Genomic DNA, 26,737 nt, shown 5'->3' with positions numbered 1-26,737 from the left:
TCGTCTGCGGTTGGGGATAGGAGAATGTCATAAAGAAAGATTTAAACAAAATGGGAACTTCCTGGAAGGATTTAAAGAGGGAACTAAACTAAACTTCTCTAAACTTCTTTCTAAGATGCCCTATCTCTATCATTTTTATTCTATAGTTCCTGGAAAAAAGTTTATTATCCTCATTTCTTTTTCTTTCCATGACTTTTACCTTTTAATCTGGTCTTTACATGTTCAAAGCACCCCATCTCTAGATTTTTTGTATAATTACAACACAAACACTATATTATGGATATTCCAGCGAAACACCATTTTATAACTTGCGAGGCATTTCGGAGCGGCAACTATGTATTCTACAAGTATATGGACAGATCATGGGGGAGACACTCCAAAAAAAAAAAAAAAAACCTCCTAAGAAACCCCAGATGTGTACACCTGTATAAATGAATTATTCTCTTTCTGACCAAATTTCCAAAAAGATTCCTGCTGGAATGAGTGAAACAAAAAGAGCCTAAATACATCCTAAGACTTGTGGGTTGGAACCAAGGAGTACCAAGAAACCCCTTTATCGAGCTGTTCCCAGCACCCATTGTACTGACGAGGTAGATGGATCACGTTATTCTGTGACCAAAACCATCTGCAATAAATAGCCATTTTCTAAAAATATATATTTAACAAAGAGAGGAAGAGGAAAGAGAGAGAGAGAGAGAGAGAGAGAGAGAGAGAGAGAGAGAGAGAGAGAGAGAGAGAGAGAGAGAGAAAGAAAGAAAGAGGGGGGAAATAATAAAAAAAAGAAAATATATACATACATTAGAATAACACGAGAACTAACCTGTAGAGGGTTGATAGGAATAGGTGCCCCCTCTATCCTTGGTTCTGGTTCCATATCAAAAGAAAATGTAGAATATTGTGGAAGTGCGTCTCTTAGATAATATAACGTACTGTCAAGCCGTTTCTCAAGCCTTAGGACTTCGATACGTTTTAGTAACGGATTATATAGTTCGTATTTGATTTCAACACCTATAAGAACAATACATATTGTAAAATAGTAAATACAAGAAAAAGATTGATGGCTTTACACCTTAAAATTCTTAGTTGTGAATTCAAATTGTCAAAATCACATTTTCATGCTTCCCAACCGGTATGTACTTGATTCTTCTACTGGGAGGGGGGGGGGAGAAGGAATAAAATAAATATAAACAAAATAACTTCATTAATAATAAAAAATAGGCGATAAATCTCATATTATATAGGGTTGCTTACTTGACAAAAACAAAGACAAATTTTATGGAAAATATACAGTCAGATGGGATACTTCACAAAACTCCGAAGGTTACTCATATGTATCTCTTCCCATCTGCGTACATACCATCTTAAAAATATGTTTATTTAGAGTCTAGCCCACATTCTTGGATTATTAAATCCCCCAGCCCTCTCTACCCGGAACATGTGCCGACAGAAAATTTGGTACATTATGACTGTGCAGCGAAATTCCATCATTGAAAATATAGGAAAGCTATAGGTAAAACTCTGAATAGGTCTGAGATATTACCCGTTTTTATTAGTTTTCCTTACTCTTTCATCTAACCTACAATATAGGATGGTCAGAATACTACTATTGGATGATGATTTCCCTTTTCCCCTTCTCTCTCATTTTAGTAGCTGGATTGGGTGGGCGCCACTATTGCGCAGTACGTCGCTAGTTCTTTACCTAATATAGTCCTCAAGTTTTATGCAACTGGCAAACGTTTGCTTGAAAAAAAATCAGCAGATGGCTTAGATGAAATAACCTCTTGAAGAAGACATTTCAATCCCGTTCCTTAATTAATGTGAACAGAGCAAGGTGTGTTCCTGCATAGAGACTTCCGGTAAAGCACGATTAATATTAAATTCAAATCTTTGTAGCAAACATTGTAACATGGTAAACATAATAGTAAAGGCAAAGATATATTACGAAATAAAATAAGGAAAGCTAATGATTCATTCACATACATAGAATTTTTACTACACTTGAGGTACGAATGAAAAATAGTTCAGTAAGACAACAATACAATTGATATATATGAAGGCACAGCCACTCAAGTCTTTTTTTGTACAAGCCTAAACATGGAAAGGCAAAGAGTTAAAATGAGAATCCTGAAAGTATGGACGCTTTATAGGATGTTAATAAAGATATAACTGCTATTTTCTTTAAGGAGTATTGTTGTTTTTTTATTTTTGTAATACGAAAATTCATATTGTTCTTCCAGGTACAAATTGTAACACGCGTATGTTCAAAATCTCTCGTAGAACCTTTTTTTCAAATGTCGATACATGGCGATTTGCATCGATGTTATGATACCTGATGAACTTAAAAAGGCTATCCACACGCAGTAAAATAATGAATTCTTTTTGTAGCCCGCTTGAATTCCTAGAATGGATTCAGCAAAATTGGGATCTTAAATAATCAATCAACTCAGCTGAAGCTTTTTCTTCTACCTTCGTTTTTTAAAATTGGACAGCCCTCTCACCCCACTGGAATTTGAAATATACCTTATTTTGTATCTTGATAAAAGATACCTTTAGAATTTGCATCATTCGGAAAAATCCTTTTTGCCAAAATATCGCTTCGGCAAAAGAGCTAACTTAGTTCAAGTTCTTTTACTTATAATTATCTCAAATGTAAAATAAATATCAAAATGATACCCTGACATAACTTTCACTAGTTCATTCATTTACTTCATGTCAAAGCTTCTTATTTCAGCTAGGCAAAGGAGATACAGGAGGCTGTAGGATAAAAATATTTCTTTCCACCTCTTTGGCAGGGAACCTCTGGGACCAGAACCGTGAAGTTGCTCATCGAAGGCTAACTCCGGGAGACAACTGCCATTCATTTGTTGTATGGGGCCTAGCCATCTAAGATCTTGCGGTTTTGTTTTATCCAGTATTGCATATTTGCTTTCAAATTATGCAGAAGCTTAGAGTTGAAGACTCTATCGTGGTATGTGATATAAGCGATGCGTCGTAGGGATTTCGTTTCAAAGGGAACTAAGCGACATCGACCGCCTGTTTTAAGCGCCCACGACTCACAGTCATAGATGGCGATAGGAATAACGAAGGATTAAAAAAGTCTCGTCTCAAGAGCAGTTACTGCATTCTAAATCCTCTAGATGTGTATCAAGCCTCTAAAACCGAAATTCGTAAGTGACTAGCGTCCCTTGAAGAATGGATTGGTTATTACCAGAGGAAGGTGAAATCTTCTACCCACTCAATGACATCCCCGATAAGCCCGGGCTGAGATTTACCTGTGAATTGGACTTGCGTGAGCAGTAACTGGCTTTCGTTTTTGAGGCATTAAAGGAACTTGGCAATTAGGTCAACGATATCGGCATATGCTAGTTCCGTGAGCTGAGATAGCGCCTCCAACCTCCAATCTAGGTAAGGGGAAGGTTGTCCGTGAGTGAAAGGATACCATTTGGGTAGAGATTGAACAGCTCTGGTGACAGTAGACAAACACTAGTTGAGGGTCCCAGGCTTCAAGTGAGTACTTCTCTAGTCATGGCGCGCCTGCTGAACTTTTTATACATGTCTTTAATGAGAGTGAGAAAGTTGAATGAGATTTCAAAGTGAAGAATGATGTGCCAAAAACCTTCTCTTCAGGCAATATCGAAAGCTTGTTTAACTCTATGAAAAGGTGGTAGATACAGCGGCTAGGTTCATCATACTTTTCCATGATCTGGTGGACAGTGAATATCTAATTAATTGCTGATTGTTTAAGTTCGAAGGCGGCTTGGTATTCCTAAATGACCATTGAAGAAATGGCTCATATCGGCTCGAGCATGATTCTTGTGAGAAATTTTGTGGCGTGTCTGGTAAGATTTATTGGGCAGTAGGGACCATCATGGCTCTCACGCCAGGGTGAGGGAAAATGACATTTTTCCCAATCAGCAGTGGCGATTTTGCGGTAAGTCTACGAAGAGTTCACAATTTTGGCTGGATTCTACCAGGGCCAGTAACTATGTTTTTTGTTTTTTTTTTCTGATGTCTGTTTATATTTCTGAGCAAAAAGATGGAAGACTTCGGTTTGTAAAGGTTACAGGAAAGTTGTCAAATATTATTGGGTCTAGATAGACAACCAAATTCAGTTTATTGTTAAACTGTTTTTTTTTTCTTCCATGGAAAGCAGATTCTGACAGTGGATTGCATTTAGTTTTCGTATTCGTCAAGAAGTAAATGCTTAAATGTTCCTGTAAATTAAATTAAAGCCACCAGGAGGACCTTTTTTGGGCCAATTGCCGTACTCTTCTGTATATAAAGAGAAAGTACCCTTCCTGGAAGGCCCATTCTCATTTTCCGAACTTCCCATTACTTTTTCTCAGACAAGACAAGGGGATTATTTGATAGTAATTGGAAAATAGTGTATTGCATTTTACTTAATATACTACTAGTTTTGTAACTCACACAAATTTTTCGGCCCTTCTATTCAAGGGGTTAAGATAGATAGAATGTCAAAAACGACAACAGGGAGTCATGGCCCTCCCTCAGAAGCTGGAAGTTTTAATTATTAAAATCAAACAGTTCGTGGTAACGAACTGTAAGTAAGGAGCGACCCAGCTCAATGGTAACCGAAACTCGAGAAAACGGAATTTTGATACCAATAGATACATCAAAAGAATCAGATTTTAATGCTGATTTCAAATATATCAGTTTCATCAAGTCTAGTGCTACACATCAAAAGTTAAGCGCCTGAGAAAATTTGGCTGATTTCCGAAAAAAGGGGGAAAGACCCCCTGAAAGCTATAGAACCTTAATGTAATTCACACCATCATATTCAGCGCATCAGTGAACCCTACTGCAGAGGTTTCAAGCTCCTATCTACAAAAATGTGGAATTTTGCATTTTTTGCCATAAGAAAGATCACGGATGCGTGTTTATTTGTTTTTTTTTTTGTTTTTTTTTCCAGGGGTGATCGTATCGACCCAGTGGTCCTAGAATATCGTGGGAGGGCTCATTGGAACGGAAATTAAAAGTTCTAGTGCCCTTTTTGAAGTGACCAAAAAAATGGGGGGCAACTAGGCCCCGTCCCACGCTCATTTTTTTCCCAAAGTCACCCGATCAAAATTTTGAGATAGCCATTTTGTTCAGCATGGTCGAAAATATGATAACTATGTCTTTTAGGATGACTTAATACCCCGAAGTCCCAGGGGGAAGGGCTGAAAGTTATGAACTTTACCCAATCTTAACATATAGTATTGGTTTATTGGGAATTATACAGACGTTTTTAGGGGGGATTTTTTCTGGTAGTGGGGGGGGGGGGTCGGGGGTTATGTGGGAGGATCTTTCCATGGAGGAAGTTTTCATGGGGAAAGGGACATTGCTATGAAGGGGGCGCCGGATTTCCCAATATTTTTAAAAAAGATCAGAAATTATATAAAAAAAAAAAACAAGTTTTTCAACTGGAAGTAAGGAGCAACATCAAAACTTAAGACGACAGAAAACATTACGCACATGATAAGGTTCACCCCCTAGTCAATGCCTCGATCTTTAAGCCAAAGATTTTTTAGTACTTTCATAATGAGCTATTTATTCTAATTAACGGCATTTGTGATTAAGGGGGCATTTTTAAAGAATTGGAACAAAATTCGAACTTCAGCTTAAAGGGTAAGGTATTGACTAGAGGGCAAACCCTCTAATATACGTATTAAAAAATGTATGAATATAGGATTTCGTTACGTAAGTTAATTCGTAAGTTACATATATTTAATACTAATAAAAACGTTCGTAAATAAAATTCAACAAGTTTCGAGAAAGCCATTTAACCAAATAAAAGTAACATTAACATGCAAATTATGTTTTTATTACTCATGTACGGTGAGCCAAAATCAAAACCTGCATTAATTCAAAAACGTCCAAAAATTAAATAAAAAAAAAAAGTTTTTTTTAACTGAAAGTAAGGAACGACGTTGAAACTTAAAACGAACAGGAATCATTCCGTATATGAAAGGGGCTGTCCCCTCCTCAACGCCCCACTCTTTACGCTGAAGTTTTACTTTCTCACAACTCTTTTTTTTTAACAATGAAAAACTTTAGCGTAAACAGCGAGGCGGTGTGGAGGGGACAGCCCCTTTCATATACGGAATAATTTCTGTTCGTTTTAAGTTTCAACGTCGTTCCTTACGTTCAGTTAAAAAAACTTTTTTATTTATTTAATAAAGTATCAGCAACTGCATCAAATTTACATCACAAACAGCAGATTATCATGGGTTAACACAGGTCCAACCCTATATGACAGGATAACTAGATAATTATATATTACCAAAGGGGTAAAAGGGAATGATAAGAAATAGAACCGTACTCCGGAAAACATTCAGAAGGGATTCCTCCCTCCAGTGTTTCCCTGACAATTATGGAAACAAACAACTCATCCTCCTTAACAAAGGAACACAGACCATAACTACAATGAATCTTAAATCTTAAAATCTAAACTACATAAATTATAAAAAGGCACCACAAATTTTACGTGAAGGTTATTTGAACATTTTTTCAAGAGAAATTTGATGCTTCAAAAAATAACTTTAGGACCAAATGTCTTCCTAGGCCTAAATATATGTACCCCTTCTGTGTATACATGGAATAACAAGCATTAAAATTTCCAAACGAGTGTTAAGAATACATTCCCTCTGATCATCGCTATAATTGAAGAAACAAATACGAAGTAAAGGATCAAACTTACCATGACCATCGACCATGTTCCTTAAAATACAGCTGGTTCTTAGTCCAGAGCCAATTCTGTCAATACAAATTCCAACAAATCGGTTATTCTTTGATGGTGAATTAGGATCTGCCACAGTAATTGCCAGTATACTACCTAAATACAAGAAACATACGTATATATATATATATATATATATATATATATATATATATATATATATATATATATATATATATATATATATATATATATATATATATATATATATATATATATATATATATATATATATATATATATATATATATATATATATATATATATATATATATATATATATATATATAAGAAAAGTTGCTATTAATCTTTACTGCCCTATTTCAGATAAATTGTCTGAAAATATGGCAACATGGGTATTGGTTTATTGATTTGGAGTGAAAAATTTAATCCTCTACTGCATCACTATTAACCATCAGCCCTGCCCCAGAGGGATGGCCAAAAAGTTCAGTATTTCGTAATCAATCACCCGTCATCTGTAAAACATGGTCTAACCATCTAAACTTTTCAGTCTTTAAACCCTCAGAATGTGGCATCAAACCACATTTTTCATTCAGTTTATTGTCTTTTATACAGTTAATTTCAACAGATACAAGAAAATATCCCTAGAGAATTCCCTGCAAAACATCCAGCATATCTTCTTCAAATTTTCAAATTCCCCATCCTTCAGATATAACCACTGTTATTATCTTGGATTTCAATATTCTATTATCAGTTACGACACTTGTCTTCCTGTATTTCCAAATTTTTTTCGACTACAACAAACAACCAAACACCATGCACCTAGGCTATTATAATTTCTCACCATCAATATACACACCATATTTACTGATAGTGCAACTCAGGTAAGTGAAGCTATCCCCTTCACTAATTGTCTCGTTATCCATAATCTACTCTTCATCCTTTTTTATTCATAGTCTTAACAACCCAGTCTTTCAAACAACAGCTTTTGAACCTATTTGCATATCCTGAACACTCAAAACCTCCAAACATTCATTCATTTTGCTTATATTTTACCTTTGACACCCAAATTAGCTGCATAATTGAAGTCGAGGAAAATTTAAACTTCCCACTTGATACCAAGTTCTCCCATAGCCTTTGCTGTGCTGCTCAGGACAAAATACATCAAAATAATCCAGGGATAAAGCCCAACCTTGCTTATGCTTATTTTCCGATTCGACAACGAATCAAATACCAGCCTTAGTTCCTACCTCAATCGCAGCAATGCTATTTTCGTACATAGCACCAATTACCTTAATGCACTTATTTGGCATACCATACAAGGATATGTCCTTGACTAAAGCTTTACTATCAGCTGAATCAAATGCCTGTTCATAACCTACAAAACTCAGGGACTAAAAATGTCCTTGCATGCGTCTTTTTTTTCAGGAAAATAGCTTTTCCAGGAGCTAATCAGTTGTTTTTATCAGTCCTAGGCCTTGGACCAACACAATAATATTTTAAATCTTTTGCCCAATTTAGAATAAAATTGTAAAATATCTTCGATCTATATTCAATTTTTCTTTTTTAGGCTCGGATATATTGGAGTATTCTAGGTTTTCAATGTGAGCAGTATAAACTATCACCTTATCTGATTAAACTGTTGAATATATATTTTTATGAAATCCCATCACTCTCTCTTCCCATTAACTTTGAATCCCCTTCCCCCTTTACAGGCTATGGAGCCTTTAAGGGAATCAGCTCTATTTTTTGTCTTCTGTTTAGATAAATAAATCTTGTCTTAATCTTTCATTATTCTATAAAAAGGCAATTAAGAGAAAATAGACTTAGATAAAAAAAAACACAAGAAAACGAAATAAATAGAAGAGAAAGAATAAATAGAAGAACCAGATAAAAATAAGTCAAGTAGGGAGTTGCACAGACTCACAAACTTAATTCAACTAACTTAAAATGGCACATATTAGCTTTCGAGCCTTAGATAACAAATTGAAGCCAACCAATCGCTTTGGTTTCACGTGGCAACTTTCCTTCATTGAAAACCAAAATAAACTGATCAATATACAAATAAACTCCAACTACATACAAGGCAGGATATATAATCACAAACAAAAAAAAAAAAAAAAAAAGGAAAAAAAATCTTAACCAAACAAAAGCCCCACAACCTTTTAAAATCCATGACTTTAAAATAAGCATAGCACAAAAAACCTGAAACAAACGCCTCAGTTGTGTAGAATGTAAGATATTGCCCACCACATTTTTAGAGGGCACCATGGCCCAAAGGCTCTCCGGATGCGTACCAACCTGTTTGCAAGAGAGGGGGGAGGGCAGTGAGTTTAAAAATGCTATACTGCATTTTTAATTTGATTTTTTTTTAACTGGAGTCTGTCAGAAATCATCTGCTTTGATATTTATACAAAAACTTATTTGATGAAATACAAAACTAATACAAAAACTTATTTGATGAAAAAGGAAAATACTAGTGAATATTTAGAAAATTTCATAATTTATAGGACTGCTAGTCTTGAATTACCAACCAACTACGAGAAGATATATCAAATTTTAGCTCTTTTTCACTGAGATGAAAAGCTGATTCAATTAGAAATATCAAAGCAGATGATTTCTGACAGACTCCAGTTAAAAAAAAATCAAAGTAAACAATGTATACCGAATTAATATATATACTAAACATGAAATATTAAGCATATAATATGTAATACATAAATGGTATGCATAGCATGTAAAACACATAATATATAATACAAGAATATGTAACACCTTACAATCACCATCCCTTCAAGAGCGTCACTTTAGTTTGATTTGCAAGTTTGGCTGATTTCCTACCAGCACTGATTAACAAAAGCATATTGCCATTACTCATGAGGATGAAAGTAAATCCAAGATTCAGACCCCCCTCCATTCAAACGAAACACTTTTCAAATTTATTTGTGTCATATTATATGTCATTTTTTTTTATAAATGGCAATCCAGTGTTTTCTTATTTGTTAAAGTGTAAGTACGGACACCATTTAGTCGGAATTTATTCTTGACTGTGACAGCTTATGCAGATGAAATGATTCTGACACTCAATTAGAAGGCATCTATCCAGAAGTACTTTATACTGCACAACTGAAGTTCAAGACATCACAGATTTGGTACAATAATAAGTTGATGTTCGATTTCTTAGATTATATTTGCAGCATAAAAGTTTCGAGGATGTAGCTATTAGTAAACGTGTATTTTAACTCTTATCTGTCGCAGACACATATGTATGAAGGCTATTAATTTTAGAGTACTCCCCTTTGGAGGGAGGGGGTAAACATAACAGAAAAAAAACCATAGAAACCAAGGAGAAAACTAATAGTAATCTTTATATTTAGAGGGACATGTGCATTTATAAGCAGACATGTATGCAGGAGTTTTTCAGATGAGAACCCAACACTTTGATTATAACTAAAAATAGGAAATTACATGGAAAAATACAAGGGGCGATAGAAAAAGCACAAGAATCACTAGATTTTGGTTGGAAGGGAGGGGGAACGAATCCAAGGGCCTCCTCTAGCTTGCGTACTCGATATTATTAGTAGCTATGTTGATTATTCAAAAAAATCTAATATTGTTGTACTTTATTAAACACAACTAACTGTTGGATTTTACAGACCCTGTGACCGATTCAGGGAGACAAGTACTAATCTTAGCCTGGGTCTGGTTTGGTTTTGTGCAGTTCTAATTAAATTCTTATTAGTTTATCAGGCAAAAAAAATAAAAATAAAAAGCAGGCCTGGAAAATGTAAGCCTATGAATATGAAAAGATAAAAAAAAAGAAAGAAAAAAAGATATGTTCTCGCCCAGGCCGCCATGAGAACTAAGCCTTGGTGTTTTCCCACCTTGTCGTCCCCCTTTTTTGGGGGCCCTGTATGTGGCTCATATGTCCGTACAAATAAAAATTGAAGAATAGTAAAAATCTTTCTAGAGGAGGTTCAACGCCACCTAATCTTGTTGGATAAGCAATTTAAGGTAATCTAAGGTAAAATAAAATTCAGGAGCACTAATGGTTGATCTCTCTCAACCATGCCTTTCATAAGTACAGAGCACAAGTACACTTAAGTACTGTACAAATATACTTAAATGCAACATCCCAAAGCATGTTCATAGAAAAGAAATTTAGGAATGATAACAAAATAAAATTCATGGATGCTAAAGTTTGATCCTCCCTAAGCATGTGCAGATATTGTGCTAAGTACAACACGCATATATATTAAAGTACAAACATACCTAAATACATTGTCCTAAGCATGCCCAGAGAAATAGATTTTAGAATATTTTTACCAACATAAAATTCAGGAATACTAATATTTGCTCTTCTCCTAAGCATGTCTAGTCTCTCCAATTTTTCTCTTAGCTTATTTCTAAATGCTGGATTGGGATCTGGCAAGAACTCAGGGTAAACAAATCTGTAATCTGGGAGACTCGTTCTTTCTTTAGTTGGCTGATCATTTTTAGTTGTTTCAGCTTTTGGAAATACAGATGTTGAATACTTTCCTGTAAGAAATTTGCAAAGTTAGACTAATAATGCAGGAACAGGTTCCTTATTAAAACTTCTGGTAACACTCTTGACTTTGTCCCCTTGTGAATCAAATATTATGATAACAACATTCTCGTTTTATAATATGCAAAAAATGTGTTACATGGATTTTCTTGGTTACTTCTAGTTTAACCTATATTTTGTTAATTTTCAATATGATTGCTACATCTTCTGCATGCACTTTCATTTGAAATATTATGGATATTAAACTCACACTATATTTTTTTCACTTTGACAAATAATTTCAGAAATAGCAAATTAAATTAAAAAAAATGCCAGTAGAGTAAAAAGCATTTTTACTTTATACTGCCTAACTGAATATATCATCAAAAAAGCCTTTCTTAAATATAACAATCTTTGAAGCTGATGTTTGCAAATTTTTGTTAAGAAAGAAATAGATGACACACACCACAAATATTTAAACACAGGAACACACAAAAGATTAAAACTGAATAACTACATTTTTTCAAATAAAACATAAATATAGAAAAAAACGTGAATTAAAATGGAAACAAGCAATAAACCAGTTGAATATAATTTTTCTGTACACCATAATATAAAAATATTGTTATTAAAGTGTTTTCTTTAGAAACAGGCAAAGACAAAAGGGTTACCGTGCTTATTCAGGTGAACACTTAAAACAACATTCTATTCTTCATATCTGCTTTTCTATCTGAAAAAAAAGGGGAGGGGGACTTTTATAGACAGTTATTAGCAAAGATTACTTTGCTTTAAAGTCCCATTTTTTGATTTTCTTCTAAGATTTAACGTATTATACTGCCTGTTTAAGAGTAAATTTCGTTTTTTAGCCTCCCCCCTGTTTTAAGTATATGCTGTTTTCTGCCACAAAAAAAGTTGACTCTGTAAAAACAATAATTAGTGGATGAAGGTACGAGATCGAAAACATATCCCTGGGTTCTGGTAATAGGTATATCTCTTTCTAAATGTTCAACTGGTATAGTACAACTGATAGCTTTTCCAATCAATAAGGTTTTTAAATATGCAACGTATACTTACTTATGAGCACTATCCATCCTCCCTGCAAACTTTTTTTGTGATATATTAGATGCACCTTAGCTAGAACCCGAGGACGTTGCATTTTTTTTCTTTGTTCAGGGTTCAAGTCTCAAACTCAAATAAAAAAAATGGACACCTTCAGATTCTTGTTCAAATAAACTTTTAGCTGGTTTGAGAGGCTGCTGCACTTCAAAATATCTAACAGTCTGTTGAAGTTAGTAAATCTTACTCAAATATGACAAGGTGCCAATTCAATTGTAACAAGTTAGTTCTGAATTCCAGGAGAAATCATCAACAGTTGGCAGATCAAGGAAGGTGTGAAAAAGCAGTAACCTGGACCTAAGGCTAACCTAGAAAATCCATAACTTCCTAAGAGGTTCAAAAACGTAGTTCAACTGCAAGTATGATTTCTCAAGAAGCTTCTATTTTGTGATTGTATTGATGGAAGAATTGTGGCTAAGAAAGACTCATTTCCTGCATTTCTAACCCCCAATTTTGAAACAATTATCTCATATTCTTCCATTACAGCTAGTGCTTGTGTGTGCCTGTGTAATGGAAAGCCATAGTAAAAACCCTCTTAAAGCAAGTAAATGATTGATGGAATACTAATTCACTGAGAAGCAACCGTCAAGCTTACATTACGCATGCTTCAGCCTACTGAGGTAACTAATCCTTTGGCAAGCCTTTTCACTGCAGATGTCATGATTTTAGTGACGGTTCTGGCATTTCTTGCGCTGGGGTAAAATCTTGATTAGCACCCCCCTCACCTGTCTCCCAGAAATCCTCACGCCAAATCTTAACAAAATTTTCACTAACTATCAAAATTATTTTCAATTAATTATTTGAATTATTAAATTGTTTATTCACTATTAATTATCTTAATTATTATTGTAAATTATTCTTTATTTTGTTCTTAATTAATTGATAATTTATTAATTGTTTTCATTTATTAACTGCACCCTCTACTTTATTTTAATAAAAAAGAATTTCAAAAATTATAAAATGATAATAACTGTTAAATTAATTATTTGACATTTTGTGTCCCTAAAATTTCCGTGTCTGGTGCAAGTGCGCCCTGTGTCCCCTCCCTAAAACCGCCTCTGCATGATTACATCCCTGATAAGTATCAGGATTTGTTATGCTTGGTAACGTAGAACAGCTGGTGCCGTCTATTTATTCTTTAAGATATAACATAGTGAAAATGAGGGGTAAGGATTTTTAAACTTTTTTTTTATTGCAACCAAATATAGTAAGCACAAAAACAGCTGAGAGGAATAAATAAAAAATTAAAGGGGAGTTGAACTAACCAAAAGGCACTATATACATACTACCACTACTGCTGCTTCACTAATGCTAAGGCAAAGGATGTTAGGGGAAAAATCTCAGGAAATGTTGAACTGAATCAAAACATGTTATGTGCATGCAGGTTGTCAAAAGGGCATGTCAGCAAAATCGCAGTATGTGTATACTACTACTCTTACTACTACTAATGCTGTTATAGATATATACTACGGGCATTAAAGTGAAACTTTCAGGGAATGTTGACCTAATTAAAATACATTATGTACATGAAGGTTGTCAAAAGGGTGTATCTGCAACATCTTAGGAACATAGCTTAGATAATTAAGTTGAAACTTTTTTGCATGTTCAACTTAACCACTGTGCATACTACTACTATACTGCTACTGTTAACACTACTACTACTACTGCTACCACTACAAACAAGGCAAAGTGTGTTGAGGTGAAAATTTCAGGAAATATTGAGGATGATTTTGAACTAAATCAAAACACATTATATGCATATGCAGATTGTGGAAATGATACATCAGCAAAATCTCAAGAAGAGCTTAGAGTATTAATTTGACACTTTTAGGGTGTGTTGAGGACGTTGAAAAAAAAAACAAAAAACAAGGTGCTATATGCATAATACTAATACTGTTAATACTACTGCTGCTGCTATTACTACTATTGCTAAGAGTACTGAGGTAAAACTTTCAGGGAATGTTGAGCTAAATTAAAACCTACTATGTGTACTACTCTGATAATTCCCTCTGTCAAACAATATCACATCCAACTTGTTTCAGGGAAGGTCAAGTTTTCAACACTCTTGATATGGTTATTCCCAACAATCCAGACCTTCTTATTGAGAATGTAATAACCACACCTGCTGGTAATATTGACCATGTTGTAATTATTTCTTGGTTATGTTTGCCTATTAAAAAGCCTTCTTCTAAGCAACGAAAATATGTCAAATACAAACTAGTCTCTGAAAAACTTGCCGGGAAGAATTCGATCTTCGAGACCTTTTGTCATATGAGCTTTGTACGTACCCCCCATCCCTTTTTGGATCCTATGAAGTTCTGCGTCCTGCTGACAAACCATCTCTGTCAAACGCAATTCGAAAGGCGTCAGGGGACCAATCGGATGAGCGCTTAGACTCGTGCCACTATGTTGTTGAGGGCGGCTGGCTTCTCCAGAAATTGAATTGGCAACCCAACTCTACATTTGACTTCATTTGTAAAAGTTATGTCAAGTATGTCACCACTAGATCTGGAAAAGCTTCAGTAGTTTTTGATGGATATGACAATGGTCCTTTGACGAAAGGTATGGCTCACCTCAAACGTTCCAGGGGTAAACAGTGCCCAGTGGTAGAATTCACTGGTACAACAAATCTAACAAGAAAGAAGGAAGAGTTCTTGCAAAACTGCACAAACAAGCAGCAGATAATTCTTGCAATAGGAGAAAAATTGTCCTCAGCAGGTTGTTTGGTACAACATGCCTCTGCTGACGCGGAGGTCCTGACTGCAACCACAGCCATTCATAGTGCAAGAACTCAGTTGACATGTCTCATTGGCAACAACACTGACCTCCTTATCCTTTCATGTCACTGCCACCCAGAAAGGTCTGTATTTCAGATCCGAGACGAAAGCTTCAAACAAACATAAGCTATTGAATATTTGCTCCATCAAAGAAAAACTAAGGGACATGTGTGATGCAATTCTATTTCTGCACGCGTTTCTAGGCTGTGACACCACATCGAGATTACAAGGAATTGGTAAATCTGTTGGACTGTCAGTGTACTGGTCCAATCCGTCTTTCCGTGATCCCGCTAAGGTCTTTATGGACTCAAAGGCTACGAAAGACAAGCTCTTTGTTGCTGGTGAACAAGCTCTTTTGAGAATTTATAAAGGAAAGCCTGAAGAAACTCTCGTGTCCTTGAGACATCGTCTGTTCTTGGCCAAGCTCGCTTCCTCTTCCGCATTTGTCTAACCTGATTGGATGCCTCCCACACCCTCAGCTGCAAAGTTCCAATCTTTTCGCATGTATTTGCAGGTAATGGAATGGAAAAGCGAGGCTGCTGCAATGAAACCGGAGAACTGGGGATGGCGACTCTCTGCTGATAGTTACATCCCAGTAATGACGGGGAAGAAACCAGCTCCCCAAAGTCTTCTTCAAATTATCTGCTGCAAATGGAAATCAGGTTGCAATACCGCCAGATACACTTGCCGTAAGAATGGCATGCCCTGCACACTTGCTTGCAGAGAGTGCATGGGAAAAAGCTGTAATAAGTCTGAACCAACATCTCTAGAAGTAGTGTTTTGCAATAACGGTGGTCGTGCTCTTTTGTAGTGCTCATTAATGAAATGATGATTCTCAATATTATGTGATCTAAAAATGATGATTATCAAAACTGTGATTCATATATAGAGGTGTTAATGTTTTTGTTTTCCGACTGTAAAAGAAGCTGATAATAAGAATGATTTTTCAATTTTCTATGCGTCTATGCCTATAGTTTCCCTTTTTCTGCAGTCTGGTCTTCACACAGTTGATTTTCATTGGATAACCAGGTTTCCAACGATTATCAAAGCAACAAAAAGTGGGGTACTTCTCTGCTCCTCTAAATTGCCGTTTGAGATTTTCCTGTGTTGCTGTTTGAAGTATTTCAGGCTTCCATTGATCTGACCTTTCTAACACTTCATAAGAAAAGCTATTTCCTTTATTTTTGCAATGGAGTTATTAAAATCTTATTTATAGTTTAATCTAAGCTGCAGATGTGTTACAATAAAAGTAACATCATTTTCGGTTTCAGCGAGTTGATTTATATCAGAATTGAATCCCCGAACGTACAGAAATACAAAAAATTGAAAAAAATTTCACCCCTTTCATGTCCATTTAAGCAGCTCAGAAGGTTTTCCCGGCGGGCGATTTTCGCGGATTTTGGATATGTTGTTCAGCGATTTTTTCTGAACGTTTTAGTGTAAAAAACGCTTCCTAATTGTCAAAAAAGGAAAAACCGATTTTTTTTTGTCCCTACCACCCCTTTAAGCAGCCGTAGAAGATTTTTCCAACGGGCGATTTTAGCAAATTTCAGATATGTTGTTCAGCGATTTTTTCTGAATATTTTAGTGTAAAAAACTTCCTAAATGTCAAAAATGGAAAAACCTATTTTTTTGCCCCCTTCCACCCTCTTCAAGCAACCCCAGAAGGTTTTCCCAGGGGGCAATTTTAGTGGATTTTGGATATGTTGTTCAGCAATTTTTTTTGAACATTTTGGTATAAAAAAACCTTTTGTTGCAATTTTGTCCCAGTCAAACCATACTTTTACTGGACTAAATTAAGTTGAAACTTTCAGGGCATGTTGAGGGGGCTTATTGATGTATTCCTCAATACTCAAGATTGTAACATGATGAGGGTCAGAATTCCTTCAGCCCTATATAACTCCAAAGGTTTTGTAGGTTTTCAATGCATTTATTTGGATATTATGCCTGATACACATTCATCCAAAGCATTATGGTAAAACTATTATTAAAACTTGTTGCAAAATTTCGTCCAAAATCATAAGATGCAATTAGTAAAAAAAAAAAAAAAAAAAAAAAAAAAAAAAAAAAAGACCAAACAAGAGCAAGAGCAAGAAGGAGAGGATTTATTAGGCTATTTTATAACTTAGAACAATGAGCTCTACTCATATACCAAACGTTTGAGCCAGGGATGCAGAGGCATGCCAAATTTTACAAGCATAATTTTTCAGTACCAAGTTTGCAGTTTATTTCAGATTTCCTCAAATAGGCATACCCAGCTAAGTAAGGCTGCTAGCAAAAGCAACTTCAGAGCAAGATAGACTTATTGAACTTCTGTCTACTTTACAGTTGAATGGCAGAACAACTCTTTTATATGTGTTAAAGTTCAGACCAATGTGGTCATACTCTTCTTGGAGAAGCTTGAAAGTCACCATCTTTGGAAAGTTCAGTAAGTCACTTACAAATGTAACTAGCAAGAGACCACCTCTTTTGAAGATAAATATACAGTTCAATTAATCCTGAGCACCAGTAACACAATTATTGAACAAAACTGGAGAAGTCAAAGCTCCTTGGCATATGCCTTTCAGGATCCAAAATAGCAGACCACCATATTCAATTTTAATTTTCAGATTTTTCTACATATACCCCATACAAAATTTACCATATCTCAGCATCAGCACCTTTCATATGAGACTCAAGCAAAACCTGCACACATGTACACAAGTCAAAAGCTCTTGTGACATCAAGTGTACATAAAGTCAAGAAATCACTTTGGTTTTCAATATCCCTTTGCAAATTAACAAGTCAAAAGAAAGCATGCTCTCTAGCTAAGCCTTGCTGGTGCCCAAAATGGCAAGGAGGAGCAGAACATTTATCTTCAATGTTTCTTATCAAAAATGACTTGAAGAGCTCAAGCACAATGCACAAGAAAGTAGTAGGTCAAGAACTGTACAATGAAGTGTTTTTTTTTTCTTTTTAAGAATAGGAGTTATTTGTCTGACACAAAATTGCATAGGAACTACACTGCAGACCAGAATAATCTGAAACAGTAGGACTTTAATGTTACACAATTAAAGGAAACAAAGATGATGAAGTAAACAATGATTCAGAAGAGGAAGAACTCAAGCTGGCTTTAGTCTCTGGGGATTGTAACTGTATCAACAAAGATATGTTTCCCTTTTTTTATTTAGTTCATGATTTTTTTTTGTAGTTCTCATAATTAAAAAAAATATTTGTATAATTCTGTTAAATGATACATTGAATAATTTAGCTTCTTTTCTATCATTTTTGAGGAAGGACACCAATTGGTTATGTTTTGCTCAGTTTTTCTGTATGCTATAGTTATGTTACCACAAAGTATATTGCACAGAAAATGCACCCTTAAATAAGGATATAGGATCTACATTAAAATTTTACCTTTGTCAACTTAAGTCCTTTTTTAATTAGATTGTATACATTTTCAATGAATCAATGCCATTTGAATATATTAGTTCAAAGTAATAGATTCAATAATTGAACTGTGAGTTTAACTTTATACCAAACAAAAAGAGTTCCAAATAGGGGCAGGTACTTATATTAGGCAGTGAAACAAAAATATATACAAAGGCTCTAGATATTTTGATGACACAGTCGGTCATCATCATCAGTAGAGTTACTAACATATCAAAATTAAAACAAACTATATTTATACTAAACAAAATAATCACTTCAGGGTCAAAGCAAGTTACCATTCCATTGACTTAAAAAGTTTACTAACTGTTCTTGAATTTTGTAATACTGTGTTGAATAAAAGTGAACATTTTTAATAAGAAGATTATTCAATGCAGTATTACATAATTCAAGAACAGTTAGTAAACTTTTTAAGTCAATGGACCAATAACTTGCTTTGACCTTGAAGTGATTATTTTGTCTAATGAAAGGATGTGTCCCTATTTGGAACTCTTACTTGTTTTGTCATAGAAAAGGCAGTGTAGTCTTGGAGAAAAAATAACTTTACATCATTGTCTAAAAACTATAAACAAGGTTGGAATATTCCCCAGGAACAATTATTATACTTGGAAAGAGCATAAAGTGATGTATTCACTTCCTAGCTAAATTATATGAAAAACCAAATATTACCAAATCAGAAATCTAAACTGTACCTTTTTTGTTTTAGCATGTCTCATTCTGGAAATTTGCCACTCTGCACCTTTAACTAGACAGTCTGATAAATTTTTGGCAGTTCATATTATTGACTTACAAATAAAGTGAACATACCACTCAATGCCTTTTTTTGTGGTCTTTACAGATATAATAATCACTTCTATTGGAAATTCAAATTTACCCACCCCCACCCCCTAATGTGCAAATATATACCATGAATTGTTGATGGCAAGTTTCAAATTGCAAAATTAAGTGCTATTTTTGTCAATGGTATTAAAAAAACTTTAAACAGTAGGAAAATGTTTGATATTTGAGTTGCCTAATAAATGAGACTGTTATAAATAGCCTAAGTATTTTTGGAATATGTTACTCTTGAAAAGCTTATTTCTAAACTAGTTAGACTGTCTTTTAACAAATTTTAAATAACTTAACTAGTTTTTATAACTTCTTTGTGTGTTTACAATTCAGGGCATATATTTGCACATTAGGGGGGTGGGGTGGGTAAATGCGATAGAAGCAATTATTATATTTGTAAAGAGCATAAAAAAGGCATCAAGTGGTATGTTCACTTTATTCCTAAGCCAATAATATGAACTGTCAAAAATTTACCAACAACCTTAATGATGAAACAACCTAATTCAAGCTGGCACAAAAGAGGGTAAAGTTCTACAAAATCATATTATTGAGTTAGGACAAAAGTGAATACACCATTCAATGCCTTTTTTTTATGCTGATTACGAATATAATAAGTATTTCTATTGAAATGAGTTTCAGCCCCCCCCCCCTATATCTCCCAGTTCTGGGTTAGGTTAAGTATAGCCTATATAGGGGGGGGGGGCTGAAATTCATTTCTGATATAAATGCTTATTATATTTGTAATCGGCATAAAAAAGGTATCAAATGGTGTATTCACTTTATTCCTAACTCAATAATATGATTTTGTAGAACTTTACCCAAAAGAGATTTTGCAGTTTGCCTAGCCTAATTTAACTTTAAAAGTGACTACTGGGTATTTTACCCTAGCCTGTGTTCATCCTTTTACAAGCACAATTAACTGAGCATCAACAAATATAGCCCATTATGTCAGAAGATAATGTTTAATGGAGAATCCACTGGTAGCCTAGATCCTTTTGTTCTTTTGGTATTATAGTGTTTAGCTCAAAGGGGACAATGCATAGGCTACAGCTGTTACCTTTCAGTACTAGGCAGATTTTCTGAGCTACCTGCATACATATATCCTTAAATTAACTACGAATTTTATATGACATTGACTGAAAGTTACTTTAACCTACTGTTTCAATTAACTTTTAGAAAATCTTATCACTGTCCTTGAGGGAAGGTGCCCAGTGGATATCTTTAAAAAAAATATATTCTATAGAAAGTAAAAATATTACCCAACTACACTTAGTATTAAGATAAAACATGATGCTAGACAGATAATAACATTTTTAAGACTCATACACCTTTAACTACCTAGCTGAACATTTGACTGTCTATGCAATATACAGAATATCTACCTAGTTCGATAATAACATAGCTTAGTGTTTTGGATATAGGATATCCAAATAGGCAGATAAGAAGATTCTCTAAGCAGTTTTGGGTTAATATCCAACTAGCCAGATAAATTGTTTCTCTTAGGAACAGCAAGAATATCCACCTAGTTGGATAATAATGTAGCTTAGTGTTTCTGATATATATAGGCCTATCCAACAAGGCAGATAAGAAGATTCTCTAAGCAGTTTAGGGTTAATATCCAACTAGCCAGATAATTCATTTCTCTTAGGCACAGCATGAACATGTAACTAGGTGGATAAATTGTTTACCAAGATAAATTAATACCAAGTCTTAACACTTCTGATATATATCCAACCAGGAGGATACGTAAATTCCATTAGGCTATGCAGTTTTGGGATAATATCCAACTAGCCAGATAAATTGTTTCTCTTAGGCACAGCAAGAATATCTAACTAGGTGGATAATGCTGAGTCTTAAATCTTCTAATATATATTTAACTAAGCAGGAAGTTACTTAACTAGCCTACCTAGTTTGATTAATATCAGAAGGGCTAGGATAAAGTATTATCTACTAAGTTAGATGTTCATGCTATGTCTAAGAGAAAAAATTGTCTGACTAGTTGGATATTATCACTAATTTGTATGAAGAATTAACTTATCTGTCTAGTTATATATATATCACAAACATTAATTTAAAGTATTATCCACCTAATTAGAGATACTAAGTTGGCTCTTATGCTCTATTGTATTTGGCTAGCAAGATTAAACTATTTTTCTTTTAAATTTCAATTATTTTCTTAGTTAGATAATTTCTTATTTTCTTAAAAGGATTTTTTCAGATAGTTAACTAGTTGGATAATTTAGGCAATAACTAAGTATGATTGGATATTATTTTTACATTCTATAGAATATAAATTTTTAGATAATATCCATTGGGTATACTCCCCTGTCCTTGATACTACATTACGTATACTGGGGTAAAAGGGATTTATAGCCAACATGAACCAAAAATATTTTAAACAATTTACCTATTGATTTGCATTTTTGGGGCATAAAACAGTTTCTACCAAAAATACAAGCGATCTGCTTTGAGATTTTTCCACTAGAATTTGCCATTTTTTACTCTAATCAGTGTTGACACGTTGACACTTGATTTAATTCGACACTACCATTGCCATTGCCAAGGTCTTGAGATAAATTGTCCGGTTTTCCGATCGAATTGTACCGCAGAAGCTTCGTTGTGAAGCCCAAAGGACCCCAACGCCGTGCCAATTTGTAGCTGGCACACCACCGATGAAAGATGTACCGGCATGGAGGAACGTTTCGATGTGTCACCGGTACCATTGGGACGGCGGCGCACCGTCAGTTTGTCTATATTTGGCCATATGTTTTTCCAGCAATTTGTTAATTTTGGTATGCTAGGTAAGCTAGCGTACTAGGTAACTTTTTAAAAGTCTATCAATATTGATTTATCACCATGAATTGTGAATAAGATCTTATAAAGAGAGTAAGCAGTGGCATATTTAAAAGGACAAGGGGGCTTGCCAGAAAATTTTTTCATAGAGCTTATCCCCTCATTTGTGGCAGTCCTCTTCATTTCTTGCAGCATAGTGTGAAAATTTATTTGAAGTAGCTCAGAGCAATAAAAAATTTTCCCTTGACAGATCTAATTTTGCATTTATAGGTCTATTAAGATTAATCAGTTTTAAGCTCTACTGGCGTCATGTGCCGTAGCTTATCATTTCATCGGTCATTCCATTCCCGTGCACTAGTTTCAAGTGCATTTTACAGCCAATTTTTTTTTTAATCTTGGGATTAAGGATTATCGGTTTCCGTCTTTAAAGTGACTCAGTATACAGCGAAGTGGCAAAATATTTATAATTTAGAGGATTTCAAAGTGTTCTATTCCGTAAAATTTTTATCCTGCTTAAAACGACCTGACATTGTAATGTATTAACAAAAGATTTGAACTGCTTGGATCTATGACAAGTATTGAAAAACCAGTTTTGAATTATTTTGAATTTTGTACACTGAAAAATGGGGGATAATACCGTTAATCGTTATTTTTGTTTTAAAGTGTAGATAAAGACTTCGGCTCAAATTAACGATTCTAATTTAAGAATATTTCTAAGAAGTCTTGAGCTAAAAATATATTCTTGAACTCTTGCTACCAAGGCCACATTTATTTATTTTATTTTATTGCTCACTGTTCAACTTTGGCGTAAAAAGATGAAAAATAAAATAGGTCAGAAACACATAGATTTTTCTTTCTTAGTTCAAAGTGAGCCAATTCGGAAAATTTAATAAAGTCCAAAGGTTGCCAATTATGTATTTTACTATATTCTTTTCAGAAATATCACTTGTATTTTGGAAATAAAAGAGGAATAAGATTAAAATCTTGTCCGAAATTCAACCAAATCCTTAACGTTTTTTCAAATTTACGAAACGATTTTATATTTTGATTCGGCTTTAACTATAATTATTATCTTGATATACCATGACGAGAACTGCTTTACAGAATTTTTAAAGCGTATCACTAAATTTTGGACCTTCTCTACCGGATCTTGGAATTGGTATCAATATCGGCTTGGAATTTAGACTTTCTGAGATTCTGCTGTAAGTAATCCGTTTTTTTATCGGATTTAGTATAATTTTTGGCTTTTGATTCAAATTTACCAGATCTTAAAAAGTTAGGTATGCTGCCCCTTTTCCGTTGTGGCACCCTTGTCTGCTAGAATAAAGATACAAAGAAGCATCCACTTGCTTTTCCATGCATTGCGGCTTCCAAATTTTGTCATAAATAAGGCCTCCAAACTGGGTCAAATTTAAATTGTATAAGGTATTTGTTAGAACTTGTTGTTCATTGTACAAGTACGTCTGAAAGGCAGGCAACATTATTTATTAACTTTTTCGTTCATCCTCCCTCAAAAACCAAATTGAGCACTATTTCTCGTGTGATGATTAGTTTGTAATTTGAGTAAAATTCTTTTTCAATTCGACAAAATATTTTTCTTTTGCTCAAAGTTTCGTATAGGAATTTCATACAGCCCAAATGTTTAAAAGTATGTCAGAAATTTTGGATTGTATCATAAAATATTCAAATGTACTGTATTTTACAGAGATCTCAAAATTGTACCAGAAATCTAAATGTATTATTTTGATTCTCGTTTCACAACGCATTCGATCGTTGCAAATGAATATCCCCACCAATAGCAAAATAAGTTATACATTCTTCAAGCATCAAATCACCCCACAGAGATTTTTCCATCCTCGGGGGAAATTTTCACCATCCTCGGTGAAAACTCGCCTCAGAAAATTTCCTAGGGAAAATTCAGCCTGAAAAATTCTCCTTACTTTCATTTAAAAAATACTTATTTTTTATTTAATTTCTGATCATTTTATAAATCAATCTGAAAATCCCTCAGTACAAAATTTTCCCCAGAATAATGATTCAGTGACTAGTATCTGAAGTGACACCCAAGCAAGCTAGTGATTATAGAAGGAGCGGAATGATCAAGCGACACGAACGCCTGTGACCTACTGGTTGAACGCGTTAAACCCTAAACAACAAACAGCAGCATGCAAAACTATGCACGAGCCCAACTCATAAATCAGACCGGGTGATCTTATTTCACTCAGCCATAAATTATATTTTCATGCTATAAACATAAGCGCGCAAAGGTTTAACTATTACAGGAAGAGTAAAGGTCTCAGTCTCTTTCACAAAGACTGACACTAAAACTGGTAACCAGTCAATACATGGCCATATGAGAAGGGGATGGATTAACTCCACCAAGCCATGCACTAATTATCTATTGATTATGATGTCGCTTGGACGATTTTATCAGAACAATGCAAATGATTGTTAGACGGTATAGGGGGGAGTCAGCCTCCTGGTCTTTGCCTGCGAACCAAAATAACAATATCCTTACGAAATTCCTACAAATAAGGCTTTTACTTTTATGTCATATAATTATTCAACCCCTATACATTTACTATATCCATTCTCCCTGTAATTAGCTTTTGCGACACAGCAGATGCATCATATCTATAAACCAAGGAGGTTGTGCTCGTTTTCTTTCTTCAGGATTTCCATAAAGACAAATTGATATCATTAAACTTTTGCTGATATGAACTTAAAATTGGCATGAGAGGCTGCCACGCTTCAAAATTTCTGATAGTCTCATGAAGCTAGTAAATCTATACTCAAATATAACACAGAGCCAATTCAATTGTTTTGTTAGTGCAGTTAAAAAAACTCACTTTTTTATCTTTATTTACTTAAATGATGTTTAGTATTGTTATGGGACAGAGACTGGAATTACCCCTTAAACTTGTTTTGGGCATGGGGGTAATTTCAATGGAACCTATTCTGAAAAGGGCTTTCTGTCATTGTCAAATATGAAAATGATCATCCTGTGCTCACATTTAAATTAAGGAGACTTGTCAATATTAGTATAAAACTTCTTTTGATATACTGATTTACTAATTTCATGTTCCAGCCTTTTTTAAAATTAAATGATAGACGAGTTCAAGCCTACGGGTATTTTTTCCCAGTCTAATTATTAAATAACACTGTTTAATAAATAATAATCTGCATTTACGTTGTGGAACCATAAGTATTATCAAGGAATTTAAAAAACGATTTATTTGGAGGAAATTAAACAATTAACAGGTTGAAAATAAAAAAAATAAGCATAGTGTTTTAAGCTAGCCTCTTTCTAGAAGTATTTGTAAGAAAATATCAAAAGTATTTGCTAACTATAAGAAATAGTAGCAGTCATGGTTTACACTATAAGTGTTTATAATGCAAAAACTAGTCATCCTATCTTCTTACAATATCAGCTTTTTACACTTCAAATTTTTAAGCTTCGATTCAATTTCTTAGGGAAATATTTAGCAATTCTAGCTTAAATTTGTTTGTTAGCTATCGAAAATAAAATTTAGTAAAACTGTTAGCAAACAGTTTTGTTCAGACAGTTGAAAAATAAATAAAATTGACTTTGTTTATTTAAAAAGAGAAGTCTCCGTTTTTCATTTAAAATCTTCAACTAAATATCAAAAACACATGTACTAGATTTCTCAGCTAGATGCAAATTAGCTGCTTAACGAAAAGGTGGGTATCTATCCAGATCAACTCTGGTGTCAAGGCAAAGTTGAACTAAAGCTCTTTGCCGATTTCACCAAGAGCTTATGCGGGGCTCCCACGGCCTGAATAAAGTTAATAAAGTTTGTCATGAAAGTACCAACCATAAAGTTTGTCCCACTCACACAAGAACATATAACTGTCCCACTCACACAGAGAACATATGTTGGACTATGTGTTACTTTACTGTCCCACATATAACTGTCCCACTCACACAGAGAACATATATTGGACTATGTGTTACTTTTCTTGCTTACCTATTCAACAAAATAAATTTATTTAGTTATGTTTTCTTATTTATTCTTATTCTTATTCAATAAGTTAAAAGTAACTTATTCAATATAGTTATTCTTTGTTTCTTTTGCCAAGATATTTTTTGGCAAAAGTATTTTTTGTTTCTTTTACCGAGCTGAATATTTAAACAAGTATACACGATTATATTTGTAGAAACTAATTTGTATGTTGTTTATTTGAAATTTTCCACATGTCTTCTGCTATTGGTTGAACTTTAAGGACTTTCTTGAAAAAGTTAAATAAAGATTAACTTCTTTCCGACTGCACTGTTTCAATGGCAAAAAAAATATCTAATCTAACAAATTTTATTGAATTAAGTTATTGCTAAGTTTACATCCAAGTTTTTTTTTTTATGAAAATGTCTTTTTTGAAATATTATTCAATGTAATATAGGGCTGCAAGAGCATGCTGGTGTACTTTTAGGGTTGAGATCGATGTCTGTTGCACATCTAAGGTATCAGATCCTTAAAAATTGTACTAAATTTTATTATTTTCGATCATCTGAGTCCTTTCTTAAATTTCTATTAAAATCCATTTTATATG

The 26,737-nt window shown here is 34.1% G+C and overlaps 1 protein-coding gene across 1 annotated transcript; it reads right to left on the bottom strand.

Annotated features, from left to right (window-relative positions):
* Positions 1-820: 820 nt before the first annotated feature.
* On the bottom strand, positions 821-21,932 carry LOC148938578 (large ribosomal subunit protein bL19m-like; the record flags this gene model as incomplete). Its single annotated transcript, XM_089107691.1, has 4 exons — positions 21,783-21,932; positions 10,973-11,239; positions 6,701-6,835; positions 821-1,008 (listed from the first exon to the last, which is right to left on the bottom strand). Coding segments are annotated over exons 1-4 (678 nt in total), but the record flags the coding sequence as incomplete, so codon positions are not given.
* Positions 21,933-26,737: the final 4,805 nt, after the last annotated feature.

The sequence above is a fragment of the Artemia sp. Qi Xiang Cuo genome, unplaced genomic scaffold (assembly GCF_049724085.1).
Source record: "Artemia sp. Qi Xiang Cuo unplaced genomic scaffold, ASM4972408v1 HiC_scaffold_3115, whole genome shotgun sequence".
Taxonomy (NCBI): Eukaryota; Metazoa; Arthropoda; class Branchiopoda; order Anostraca; family Artemiidae; genus Artemia; species Artemia sp. Qi Xiang Cuo.
This window is presented reverse-complemented; position numbering and strand designations above follow the sequence as displayed.